Below are 14,223 nucleotides of genomic sequence, written 5' to 3'. Positions count from 1 at the left end.
ATTTTTTTCTTAACAGAATGTGATTTTTCCAGTAATCATCAATATATCTTTCTTAGAAATGGACAAATCTCCTTGTCATCTCATTTTCCTACAAGAATGTATTCTAATAATTAACCAGTTTTTGTAAGTCTATAAAATCTCTTGAGGTCAATTAATCATTGCAATGTTTCTCTGGAATTCATGTGATTCTCACTACTTTTTTGGCTTGAAACTGTTTGGTTTTTGCAGCCATAAGATTGCAATTGTACCCAGATTTCTAATGTACATATATTGTCTTATATAAAGACAGGGTTGGAAAAGAACCATTGTCAAAGGTTAAAATAACCTTTGTTAGGCTGCTAATCAATTTATCTTCAGTGCATAAAATATGTGAAAAATACTGGAACACAAACTCAGAGAAAAGGACTATTTTTCCTACTGCTTGAACTTCAGATATATATTTTCTGTAAAATGTGTATCCTCTAAGCTGTGTAATTAAAGATTGTCCACTTTTTTTTTATAACATTGTTAAATGTGTTTACATACTGATTTAAAATGGCAGAGTTTAGACTGAATTTGTGAAGTACTTTAAGTGGAATAATATTACAGCTAATAGAAGATTCAGCTGAGGGTGTTCATATCTGACATTTTCTTAGCTTTTGGAAGTTATTTATAAAGTCTGGATCTGAACTGATGTTCAACTTCCTAACATTGAACTAAGCTTTACACATGAACTGGAGTTCCACAGAAAAACCAGTCTATAGAGTAATCTGATTCCTCAAAGGACTGGATGAAAGAAAAGGCTAAATACACAAATATATTCAGTTCTTTAATTTCAAAGGAAGTTTTCAATCACAGTCTATCAACATTATACAAAAGAGCATAGAAAAATGATCTGGTTCTTCTGTTTAGCTATAAGAGCTAAAAAACCATGATTTCTTAAGAAATTTGTTAAAACTTACTTAGTATTTAAGAGAAGAAATTCCCAGCAAATACTCAGGCCTTGGGAGAAATAAGTTTAGTTTAAAAAGAAATGAAATATGTTGTCCTGGACTAGCATGATATTTAAATGAAATAACCTACAGAGTGAAATATGTTTGCCAGGAGCCAAGAGAGAAAGTTACAGCTTTCTGCCAGATGAAAGACAATTCAGTGGGCTGGCTGTGAGTATCAGAGGGTTAACCTTCAGCATAAGATGCTTCTGCCTCGCCACGCCCCCTCCCAGTCTAAGCAAGTATTTAACCTACAGGATGTTTAACATCAGGAAAAGTAGTTCTTCATTAGAAATGTATTGCCCAAAAGAGTTTTTGTAAGCTTGTTTAAAATAGTCATAGAATGATGTTGAAAGTTCTGCCTTTCATTTGTCTTTGTTTTTACCCATTTTATTGTCTTTCAGTGAACAAGACTTTAACTGCACTATTCAAATATGCTCACCATAAACTAGAAATTAAGGACATCACTAGCCTGAAGAACTTAATTCAATTGTATTATATAGAGAAGACTAATGGAAAGCTTCATTTTGATTAATTTATTTGTTTATTCTAATTACATAGTATTCTTATTTAAAACAAATTTGAATGTGGAGAGGGCAGATACTTTGTAGCATCTAGTTGAAAAGGGGTCATTCCTCCTTTGGATGATGTTAATGACCTACCTCACAGAGGAGAGCAGAAGTACAGAAAAAACATATTGGATAAAACCAGGAAGGTGAACTGGATCTTTTTTTTGAAGTGTGAATCTTTTTTCAAAGCACAGGATTCTGCACAGTATTTCTATGAAATTCTAATGTGGAAATACTGTTTCTAATAGAAGATCCTTTTTCTTTTTTACTTGCCACTCTTCCTGTTAGGTTGTAATGATCAGGAGCCAGTCATAACTCTTAGTTCATGGTGTGTTTTGGATGTTAGCTTTCTTCTGCTTGTCTATATTGGGTAATTTACTTGTTTTGATCTTAAAATACCATATAAATAAATGCACTACATAAATACCAGTAAATAATTTTTTTCTGACTAAACCATTACTGTCCTCAAAACACTGAATGAATCAATGAAGAGATGAAAAAGGAAAGAGGTATAAAGAGTTAGTTTTCCCTCATTTTCAAAGATGGTTTCACTGTTTTCTTAGGTAGTGACTCTGAGGTCCACCACGCTTGGAAACCTGAGGTAGTTTCAGCTCCCGTGGCATCCAACATGATGCCCTTTCAAAGTTAATTCACAGCGCTTCAGCAGTTACATCCTATGAGCTGTATACATGATTTGCATTCTTTGTAGATTGACATAGAGATGACATGGCAAACATGCTGACTATATAGTTTCATTTGTCATTAGGAATTAGATTACTATTTTAGGGTGAGACATATTTCCCTAGATTTTAGCAGAAAGTCCTTAATCACCAGTTTCCAAGGTCTAAAATAAAGTATTAAAGGAAGGATTGTCCTCATCATGTCCAGCTTTGTTCATTCTTTCCATAAGCAGCTGCTACTGAACTCTTCTGGAAGAAGAGTACTGATGTAGATGGATATCTGCTCTGACCTTAACAGAGTTGTTAGATGTCAGATACTGGCCTTTCTTTTCGGCCTGTATTGTTAATGCTTTTTTGCATCCTCTGCTTCAAACCACAGTACAGTTTCAGGAATTGGTTTGGTTTTTATTATGCTCTTGTGATCCTCCTTGATCTCAGAGAGATGAAAGGCAATGTGTGATGGCATTATTCACAGTTTGGACAGAGACTTGTAGAAGTGCTTCAAAGCTGAGTGTAAGTTTGACACTGTCCTGAGAACTACTTTTTGTTCATGGTATAAATATGACTCAGAGCAGCCCTAATTACATGTATAGTCATGATGTATTTTAAAAGATTATTTAGATCCAGAAAGTAATCCAGAGCATATAAAAAATGCTTAGGATTAGATTATGTAAATAACATTTGCACTTAAACTCGACTTCTCAGCAGCTCATTCAGACCAAATTAAAGTTAGCAGAACCATTCTCACTCACTTTGCTCACTGTAGGATTGAATTATGTTTCTGAAACTGCAAAAGTTCATTGCTAGATGTGAATAGTTATTACATTTTGCAAAGGAAGCAATTGAGTCAATACTTGAAAAATGGAGGAACAAAATGAAATATGTATAATATGCCATGAAAAAAAAATCCCTAAGCCTCCAATGTTTATTAATGAGCTGCAAAATCAAAGGAGGAACCCTGTAGTAGTACTGTCTCAAAAGATAATAAATGTGTTGTGAAGCAGGATAAAAAGTTCTTGATCCTAATGGATAAATGTAAATAGCTAATATGAAAGTTTAATTCTTAAAATTCAGTAAGAAAACCCTAACATCAAATAGATTCACACCTCCTTCTTCCTGATGAGTTCTATCATGGGTAATTGTATTGGGTTTAAAAGTTTAAAAAATTGTTTCAAATGAGGTAACAAAAAAATAGGTGCAACAAAAAATAAAAAGGTCTATGTATGTTTTGTGTGTTTGTGAAACTTGACTTATTTAATACAGACTTTTTGAAACAAACACTGGAAATAAAGTGTGGAGCATGCAAAATCATAAAAGATATCTTCAGATGAGCTATGTATTAAATCAACTGTATGTGATTTGCACATATGTGTAAAGCCTCAGTATTTAGGTAACTGCTTAATTTGGCCTTAGAAATAAATAAAAAACATCACCCCTATAGCTGTTATAGCTGTTTGTGTAGACCATACAATCAAAAACTCTTAATTTTCTTTGCTTTGTAAGTCATCAGATTGTTGTTTTTTAATCATAGTGAACAATATTAGTACAAACAGATCTAGTTTTAAGCTTTAGGTGTTGGTAAATCTGACATAAACTTTTCATTAGGGAAGGTGTAGACAGAGATTTCTTGAGCTTAGTGCTGTGAAAATGTCCAGGGAAAACTTAGTAGGAGTGTTTGAAAATCAATTATGTGTTTATTTTTGTGGACAAAGCAAACATTAGTGTGGTATATTTTTCTGATATGCTGTACTTCATAGGAGTAAAAGATTTACTTAATGGTTAATCAGTTGTCATTTTTTCATTGTTGTGCATATTTATACCTTTGATTCATACTTTTATATTTTTACTGATATTTCTTTTCAACATTTAGGACATTGAAATAGATTTTATAGGCTACAAAAGAAATAAAACCACTAGTAGTACTAAGGTAATAAATGTCAAACACTGGGCTAGGAAAATGTTAGTGAGAAAAGTTTCAACATAAATATTAAGAGTAGAGAACTTTATTGGATTATGGTACAATTATGAAGCAAAAGGATTCAATCAGTATACTTCTAAGTGATTCTTGCTCCAAAAAATTTGCTACACCTTTGGAGGTGTATTTCTCATGGGGATTTTTGGTTTGGTTTGGGTTTTTGTTTGTTTGTTTGAGGGAATTATTTGTTTTTGTTTGGTTTTTTTTGGGTTTTTTTACATACTATTTCATCAGAGAGGTACAAATTCAACTAGCCAGTGTGGACACTTGGCCTGAAATCTGACATTAGAGCTTGGATAACATTCCCTGCTACTGTAAAACATTTAAGTACTCAGGTAAATAATGGACACATCATTGTACACATCAATTAAGTTAATTGACATTCAAATTGTACAAGAAGTGGAAATCTGCCTCTCTCCCACATGTTACTGATTCTTTGCAAATAGAGGAAGAAAAATTTCCAAAATTTGCTGTTTTCATTTACCTGTATATACCAGAACTTTCGACTGGATTGTATGCCCCGTCCTGAAAAATAAGTGAAAAATTCTCATCTGACAAAATAAAAATATTATTTGCATAGTGCAATTGAGAAGTAAATTTAAAGAGCACAAGGAGGAATAATATCTATTTTTACAGGAAGTTTTCAGTCAGATGTAACTTTTTCATAGCTTTTACTTTTGACCATTCTGCTCATAGCACCCAGGCAATTGTAAATCTCGAATTGTTGTAACTTCATCTCTGCTGAGACATGAACTTGTCAGTCTTCTATGTTCAAATTGTACCAATGTCACATATTTAATTGATCACCTTTGGGATTTGATTTACTACAGTTTGCTTTCTGGAATGGATGTTTTAATAAAAATGGTGTGAATCAGCCACTCAGTGGTTATCAGCATAACAGTAATCACATCACTGAGGAGAGATAAATTGTTGGTTGTCAGTAACTGTAAAAGTTAAATAATGGGATGCATTTTATTTTTTGCATGCCTCTGCAGTTCATTTACATAGATTTCTTAACATATACAATTACCCAAAAGAGGAGGTATGATAAAATAGATAATGTTATATATTTATCATGAATTGAAATGTAGAGGAGGGGAAGAGTGGCTATCTGTTAATAATGAGGACATAGAATTTTTCTAGATTTATTAAATAAGGGAATGAAACCCAAAACATACTGTAATCAAATAACAGGGAATTCCAGAAGCAGGAAAACAATCAGATGTAGGAATTCATCCTTCTTAAGACATAAAAATAAAATCAAACATTATTTTTCAAAGTTTGGTCAGTATGGAAGCAAAAAGATCGATCTTAGAGCCACCAAGTCCTTTGACCAGTACCTAGACTAACCTTTCAAAATACCTGGAATGTGATTCTTTTGTCTCTCTGAATTTCAAAGGTCTTGCAAGATCTTGTTCACCTGTCTAAGGCTGTACAAAGTCCTCTTTACACAAACTGCACAGTAAGGCATCCAAACTTAGGATCATTTCTCAGGGTCACTAAAGAGTACAATCCAAAATATTTTATGAATGGGAGAAAGATAGCCCAGTTTTTTTAAGTAGACAATTTCAAAAGATTGAACCCCAGGCTCTTTGCTATTGAAGTAAGAAGAACCTGAATGACTGAGCCCCGTAAGTCGAGCCAAATTCTTCAGTGGTATTTATTTACTGTGTGGGAGTGATTTGATTCTCTCATTTATCAGAATATTTTGAAAAGGTGTGGTAAAATCCTCAAGGACCTATAAGAAAAGCAAGTTTGGGTTGGAAGCAAAGTCTAGAGTTTGTTTTTATGAGACAACTGAATTCTGCCTCAAAGTGCTAAGGACACTTGTTAGCAACTAATTCTGTCACCCTTCCTCATTCCAACCATTATTTTAATTTCCTATTGAATCCATTACATCAGAAATAAAACTATGTAGTTGAAGCATATAGCATTATATAGAATTTATTTTTTTGACCCCAAATTTCAGTGAAAATTGTTAAGCAATTCAATTCAACAGAAACTAGTTTGACAGAATCGGGCACCTACATCTGGACATAAAATAGTTACTAAAAACAGCACACAAAGCTCTTCATGTTCTTTATGCCTTCAAATATCTTAGGTCTGTATTTTTTCAAAGTTTATCGGTCTTTTATAGTAACTTGTGTTTACTAACAATGTTTGAATAAAGTCACAGGAATTTGAGAAACAGGGGTTATATCTTTTGCAAAACCAAAACCCAGAAAGGACCTCCCCAACCCACAAATATTGTTGATCTGATTTGTTTAAAATAAAACAATACAGCATCTCCAAAAGTGCTTTGAGTGTGATTGCTCTGCAGGTGGCTGTTCTGATGTACAACTTGAAAAGATGCACAATGTAAGACAATTTAAAAGAGACTTTGCAAGAGTTATCAAAACTGATTTTATCAGTGCACTATTTGACTTTGCTCATTCATGCAGGCTGCATTAGAGAAGGAATGGCTAACTCTAGATTCCACCCGTTTCCCTTCAAAAACACTCCTGCTCTCAAACCAGCTGCACTGGCCAAAGGTAACATGTCACAGAAACAACTTAGTCTTCAGTCTTTATTCATTCCTTAAGGATATGCTATTCTGGGGTGATTAATATGACAATTTAGTGACTTAAAAACACAATTACTTTCAGAAGTCTCAGACTTCCTCCTCATCTCCAGATGCAATTTTTCTTTTAAATTTTCTTTCATTTGCTTATTTTTTTCTTTATTTTGGATTTATTTCAACACTTTACTTCACAGTAGCAGAAAAAAAGATGATGTGCTTCATCTGCACATTTGGCAATGGATTAAAAATTGCTAGTTGACAAACTAAAAATGGTAAGATCTGCATTGTATGACAACAGCTGAATGTTTTCAAAACAGCTAAAGGTCATCGAACTGTAATGTCTACTAGATATTTGATAAACTTTGAAGTTTTGGCTTTTTGTTTTTGTAGGGTTTTGTATTCTTTCTTCAAGCATAGTATTACTAATGTTTTGTTTCCTACAATTTAGAGAAAGGAGTCTTAAAAATACACAATTTATTGTATTTGGGGATGTTAAGTGTAACTGAAGTCACCTTTTTGTTCTATTTAGTTGGTTGAAAGTAATGTCTGTAATGGAATGAGCATATCACTATTAAGATTCCTTTCAGTTATAGTGATAAACTCTGCAAACCCTGGTGCAGGTTTTTCTGCACATTTTAAACTCAAACTTATGGGGATAATCAGCTGCATTCCTTTTCTTTCTCTAAAAAGTTTTCTAGGCCTTCAGATTCCAGTGGACATTCAAATAGTTTGCCATTAACACCACAAGAGGTTTGGCAGTGTGCTAACAGACCACATTCATATTCAGCAGAAAAAATCCATTTTCATAGCAGGTAAGTTAAATGATATTGTTTTAAATTGTATTTATTTCATTTGGATATGACAAAAATAAAAGAAAGAAGAGGCTATTTTCTGATGCTTTTGCTACTTTTGATTAATGTGATATTACTGGAGTTAAAATGTATTTACTTTCTAAAACTATTATAAAGAATATAATAATAAATTATAAATAAATAAACTAAAAATAAAAAAATTAATTTGTTATTTTTTCATTGACTACCTTCATAATTAGGAATATAAGAATATAAATGTGTAGTTTTATTTATTTAGGTTTGACTATAAATCATAGAACTTCTATTTTTTTCATATATGTTATGAAATAGATGTTGAAATAGAGATCTTTAAGACTAGATAAAGATTAAAAGAGATTTCTTAAACAGCTGCATTCTGTGAAAGAACTGAAATATGCTTCAAGTAATTGAAATGTAAACATTTCAAATTGATGGCAGATTTTATTACTTTCCAAGATAAAACCTTGATGGAGTATTAAAATGGATTTTTTTTTTTTTTTGTATCATTTCCAAGCTTTAAAAGTGCTTTAAAAAGGCACAAACAAGTTGCAGAATAACAAAGGCTGCAAAATAGTGTAACTCCAGACCTTTTTTTATTTACTTGCTTTTCAGAGCATCTCTTTTACTTTGTTTCCAGGTCAGGGAAGGAAATAATGTCACAGCTTTCTAACTGTCAAGAAAAAAAGGAATTTTTATATATGTCTGAAAAAGAAAAGAAAATTTCAGAAGAATGGTATGTTATTTACACTGTGATTTTCCAAGAATAGGTATAGTATGGTTGGCTGTTGTTGCTTGCTTTTTTTAAGTTTCACTTTTGAACAATCTCTGTTTTCTACCAAAGTAAAAATTATTGTAATTATTTTTTTAAGTGTCTGAGAAATTATCTTAATAAATTGCAATAATGTAATATTAAGATAAGAATTGCAGCTATCTCTATAACTCAGAAAGTTTCATACTGTGGATCAGTACTACACACCAGTATTCTTTTTGAAAAGTGTATTATACAATAATATGCAGCTGGTGTAACATAATACATGTGAAATATTTAGTAAGTTATTTTCTTCCCTTAGGGGTTTTAAGCATATTTCTACTACGCAGCTAATGCTGAAGAGGGCCCATAGAATGAAACCTAAAAAATACAGTAATAAAAATTTAGGTAAGTCAACAATTAAAATAATAGTTATTTTGATATAGTTTTTCCATTCTTAAAATAGTGTTTCTCTTTTAAAAACTTTGCTTGTACAGTGTTAAACATTAATTTGAATAAAGGTGAAGTGTAATTCAGTAAAAACAACTCAGTTTAAATCAACATATTTAGATATTAAAAACCATTCTACTGGATTTTGAAGTTGAATATTTGACAGCTATGGAAAACAGAAATTTTATTTCTCCCTCTTCATGTATCTCTTTTTCTAGCTGTGGAATTGGTATTTCTGCATGTTGTGCTTCTTATTTTCTTCTTTGGAAAATCTTAGGTTAAAAATTTTGACTTATGCAAGATCTGTTCATGAAGACAACAGCTTGATATGCGTGAAAGTAAATCATTAATTTTTTTTAAATTATATAGTAACTCTGGAAATAGGTAAAGCTTATCCAGCTTCCCATCCAGTTGTGTTCTGGTTCTCAGGTACTTCCAATGTCAATGAACCTTTCTTAGAATCATTAATTGTGAATATGATATGCTAATAGAAATATTGATGGCATATATTAATAAACATATTAGTCAAATAGTGGTAGTACAAAAACCATTTAAATATTTAATTTAGTTGACAGTAAGACCTAATACTAAATCTTTAGTGTTAACACTAATGATCTTTAGAAAATGCACCTTTATTTACTTACTTCTTATTATTATTATTAATAATAATAATTTACTTATTATTGCTTATTATTTCTTATTACTCATTTATTTACTTCTAATTTGTGTCACAAGTTACACTGTTCTGCATCACTTTGCAAAACTCTTCTGAATTAAGTGTTGAAAATATCAAAAGAAGTCTTCCTCTTTGAAGGGAATGAATCAGCCTACAGATATTTTTAGGCAAAGTTTTTTTCTGTATATTTTTTTCTGCTCTAAATACCATGCCCATGAGTAAGACTAAATATGACAAAAATGATCTATAGTTAAAAAAATAATAAAAGGGGTAGGCAACAGAAAGACATATAATCAGCAAACCATGCTTTGTGGAAAGGAGTATATGGGTAAGAAGTTATTATATTGAACTCTTCATAGCATTCCATGGTGCCCTAGCATGTTACCTTATTAAAAAAAAAAAGTATCTGGTGTGCAGCTGAGGTTTTTTATATATATTCCATTTTCTGGCCTCTGTATAATTTTTCAATGAATAAAACTTAGTAGGTTATATCTTCTTTTCTCCATATGCTGTCTGTCTTATGCTAGTAATTAATCCAGTCATAGATGTCTGATTGAGCATATCAAATTTGCTATCCCATTTTTGTTGTAGTTCTAATGGATTCTTTGGATATGTTTATGTTCACTTTGTTCAGATTATTCAAAATGATGTATGGATGTTGAGCTTTTTAATGTAGTGCTTGGAATATTCTCAAAGTACATTGCTAAAAAGTACATTGAAAAAACTTCTGCCCAATGTTTTTATAGTTTCAAATTTTCTTCTCTTGACACTACCTCATATAGAATTTTTTTGTCTTTCTGACTATTACATCAAACATAAAAATAACCTGTGTATATAATTTGCCTGTATGGGTTTCTTTGTCAGTCATTAAAATCAGAGGGTTGTTGTTTTTTTTTAGATGAACAGAAAGCATAGTTTCCAATACCAAAAAAAATTGACTGAAAATATTTCACTCCATCCCTTTTCAGTAAAATGGTTATCAAGCTGAATATTCTGTCTCATACAGCACACTGACAGTCAGTCCTTCCTTGGTCAGTAAGGAAATTAATAATGGAAATTGATAATGGAAATTATCAATCAAAACAAGTATTTTTATATGTAATTGATCTTAAAGCTCTGATCTTACACTAAAAAAAAAAAAGATCCTGATAAAATATTCTCTATGTGGAAAGAATCTCCACATATATAATTATGTTTTCCATCAGGTACATCCTCTGAAAGTGGTGAAAGTAAATCAGGGTCTTTTTGAGAGTCTGGTAGAACAGAGGAACTTTTCAGCATTTAAACTAGAGTGGATACACCTTATCCTGAGGCTAGCCAGTTCCAGATCAGGAAACCAGATCCATTAGGCTGCCAGTATCTTTCCCAGATCTCTGTGTAGTACAGCTCATGTTAGGTTACTTGTAACAATTTCAGTGTAACTGCGGAGAGACAGTTCACACTCTTCTGCAATTGCTTTGAGTTTAACCCTACTGAAGCAGGAATTACAAGAGAGATTTTATTCCTTCTAGTATTCAAGAGCAGACTAAAATTCATCTGAATAAGTAGATGTCAACATTGTCTTTTAATGTTCCCAGAAGTTACCATCCTATTGCCTTCATCTCCCCTGAAATGATGTTCATCTATCTTGTACTTAGTGATGCTGCATGTGGAAAGTTGTAGGATTTAGTTTTAGCAATACAATTTCTGTTCTTTCTTTTGGATTTCCAGGTCTTCAGTGTTACAATTGCAACTGTTTCCTTTTTAGCTTTCTAATTTAAAGTAGTGGAAGTGTGCCAACTACAAGAAAATAATTTTGTTTGTGATAAACATTCATACCCACCAGAAAGTAAGTAACCAGCAGCCACTTAGAAGCAGAAATTGTAAGGTATAAAGAAGCAATTTTTGATGTTATATCTACTTACACCTCTGACTTAGAAGCAAAACTTTATGCTTTGAGAAAATGTGAAGCAACAACAAATCTAGAGATTCTATATACAAATAAATTGTAACCTCTTCACCTTAAGCCTATAGTTTTTATATTGAGATTGCAGTATAATCCCAAACATCTTTTATATACTATCGATCATTCCATGTAAGGATCTCATTACTTGCAGGTAATGATAAGGCATTGATGGATCTTCTTGGAACAAACTAGCTGTCAGAGTATGTTTCTCGTTCCATGTACAGTCAAAGTCCTTTGCCTTACACCTGAGATTCACAAATGCAAAGTGTTAAACCAGCTTGCATTCAGAGTTATACAGTTGCTCTTTAATATTGTCAAGATGTCTGCTGGGTTGGAACCTGGATTGGACAGCCCTGAACAGCTGTGATCCTTAATATATTCAGGTCTGGAAATTTATTCCTTTTTATTTTCCATATAAAAGATTTGCATTCTACTGGTGCAACAGTGATGGTATCCATTTGATAATTATAGAAGTCCACGTCTGAGTTAGTCATCTGCATTGTTTTATGGAAAGAAATTTCTTCTTAAAACATAATTCAAAAACAATCTACTTGAGTCTCACTGTAAAAGCACTTATAGTTCTCCATTGCCTAGACACAAAAGCTGGAGTGACTTGCTGAAATACAAAGTTAAACTCTAGATATGTAGAAGTAACTGAGAAGTATCTTACCTCATATGTCTAGCCACATATTTTCTCAGTAAAGAAAAAAAGATGGAAAATACTAGCAAGTGCACCGAATCCTGTGGTTTGTATTGCAAGGGAGAGAGAACTTAAAGTAGCATAACCTTATAACAGGGAGTGATTCAAGCAAGGCTTATATTGCAGCAGACCAGTCCCAACAGCTAATGGCCTTAAGGCCTGTATGCCCTAATCCACTGCTATTATGTATGCTTGTTGATATAGTTAAAAAAAGTTGTGGCCTGCATTTTAATGATACGAAATGTATGCTGTGTCTGCTTCTATATATTTGTACTATACAATAAGATAATACAAAAAGTGTGGGCAAGAAACCAGAAAATTTGCAGCCAAGTAAAACTGGCATAATGTCAAAAATATTCTTTTAACCTGGGTGAATAATATTCTATAGGAATTCTAATTCAAAATCTAAATACAGTAGACATGATTGCGCCTCACTGTGCTTAAGTGGCTGTGACTCATAACAATCTTAGCTTCCTAAAAATGTCTTGGCACAATAGTACCAAGTTTCTTGCTTAACTTGGAATTTCCTTCATCCTGTGGATTTTATATTAGCCTCTCAGTTAACTTATTTTTCTTTTAAGATAGCTGAAAGCTTGTCTCTCCTACACTAGCTTATTACTTGTTTAACCTTTTAATCTCCAAAAAAAGTTCTTGTGTCAGTGGATCAGGCCCAGCAAGCATGGGTTCAGAAAAAACAGGTCCTGCTTTGACCAACCTGATCTCATTTTATGACCAGGTGACTCACCTGGTGGAGGAGGGAAAGGTTGTGGATGTTGTCTACCTGGACTTTGGTAAAGCCTTTGATACTTCCTCCCACACCATTGTCCTGGAGAAGCTGACTTGGACAGGTGTGCTCTTTACTGGATTAAAAACTGTCTGGATGGCCAGGCCCACAGAGTGATAGTGAATCGTACTCCATCCCATTGGCAACTGGTGATTATTGGGTTCCCCAGAGCTCAGTATTGGGGCTGGGCCTGTTCCATCTCCTAACTGATGGTGGGGATGGGGGAAGAATTGAAATTTACTCTCAGTAAATTTGCAGATGTCACTAATTTGATCTGCTGGAGGGCAGAGAGGCTCTGTACAGGGATCTGGACAGGCTGGATCAAGGCCAATTGCATGAGGTTCTACAAGGTGAAGTGCTAGGTCCTGCACTTGGATCAGAACAACTCCAGGCAGTGCTGCAGGTTTAGGAAACAGTGACTGGAGAGCAGTGCAAAGGAAAAGAAGCTGGGGATGCTGGTTGACATCAGCTGATGAGCCAGAGTGTGCCCACATGGCCAAGGCCGATGGCATCCTGGCCTGGATCAGCAATGGTGAGGCCAGCAGGAGCAGGGCAGGGATTGTTCCCCTGTACTTGGAACTGGTGAGACTGCGTCCTTGAGTGCTTCCAGTTCTCGGCCCATGACTGCAGGAAAGACATTGAGGTGATGGGAATGCCCAGAGAAGGGCAGCAAGGCTGGGGAAGGGTCTGGAGAACAAGTCCTGTGAGGAGCGTCAGAGGGAGCTGGGGTTGTTTAGCCAGGAGGAGAGGAACCTCAGGGGAGATCTTGCTCTGTACAGCTCCCTAAAACGAGACTGTAGCCAGGTGAGGGTTGGTCTCTTCTCCCACACAACCAGTGACAAGACAAGAAAAAATGGCCTCAAGCCAGAGTGCCAGGGGTGGTTCACATTTGACATCAGGAAGAATATTTTTTTGTTGAAAGTGTAGTTAAGCATTGGAACAGGCTGCCTAGGGAGATGGTGGAGTCACTTTCCTTGGAAGTGTTCAGAAAATGACTGGATGTGACACTTAGTATTATGCTTTAGTTGACATGGTGGTGTTTGGGCAAACATTGTACTTAATGGTCTTGGAGGTCTTTTCCAACCTTAATGGTTCTATGATTCTATGGTAATACTTGATGTCACATAGGTAGGAAAAGAAATTTTAAAAGGTAAAATGCAGCTGAAGTGGACCTTGATCACTAGAACCAGAACACAATGATAAAGATATTTCATAGAGGTCAGCAAAGATTTTTATTTTGAGTTTAGAATTTTAGACAGCAATGCAATACTAGTAAGAAAATGAAAAAAAAAACTAGTAAAAAATTCAACCCACCTTACTCAAATGCACAACCAC

General features: G+C 33.8%; 1 protein-coding gene across 15 annotated transcripts in view; it reads left to right on the top strand.

Annotated features, from left to right (window-relative positions):
- LRRIQ1 (leucine rich repeats and IQ motif containing 1) overlaps positions 1 to 14,223 on the top strand; it is a 109,208-nt gene that overhangs the window by 46,392 nt on the left and 48,593 nt on the right. For 7 of the 15 annotated variants that reach the window (XM_086887812.1, XM_086887815.1, XM_086887810.1 and 4 more), the window contains 4 exons: positions 6,637 to 6,726; positions 7,443 to 7,567; positions 8,223 to 8,318; positions 8,656 to 8,741. In XM_086887812.1, coding sequence (XP_086743938.1) covers positions 6,637 to 6,726; positions 7,443 to 7,567; positions 8,223 to 8,318; positions 8,656 to 8,741 — 397 coding nt within the window. Of the gene's footprint in view, positions 1 to 6,636; positions 6,727 to 7,442; positions 7,568 to 8,222; positions 8,319 to 8,655; positions 8,742 to 11,169; positions 11,288 to 11,555; positions 11,788 to 14,223 lie in introns of all 15 variants that reach the window. The other 8 variants (XM_086887811.1, XM_023932924.2, XM_086887813.1 and 5 more) reach the window with 4 other exon arrangements.

The sequence above is a fragment of the Cyanistes caeruleus genome, chromosome 4 (assembly GCF_971803275.1).
Source record: "Cyanistes caeruleus chromosome 4, bCyaCae1.hap1.1, whole genome shotgun sequence".
NCBI classification, from domain to species: domain Eukaryota; kingdom Metazoa; phylum Chordata; class Aves; order Passeriformes; family Paridae; genus Cyanistes; species Cyanistes caeruleus.
The sequence above is the reverse complement of the archived record's forward strand: the minus strand, read 5'-3'. Positions and strand labels throughout refer to the sequence as shown.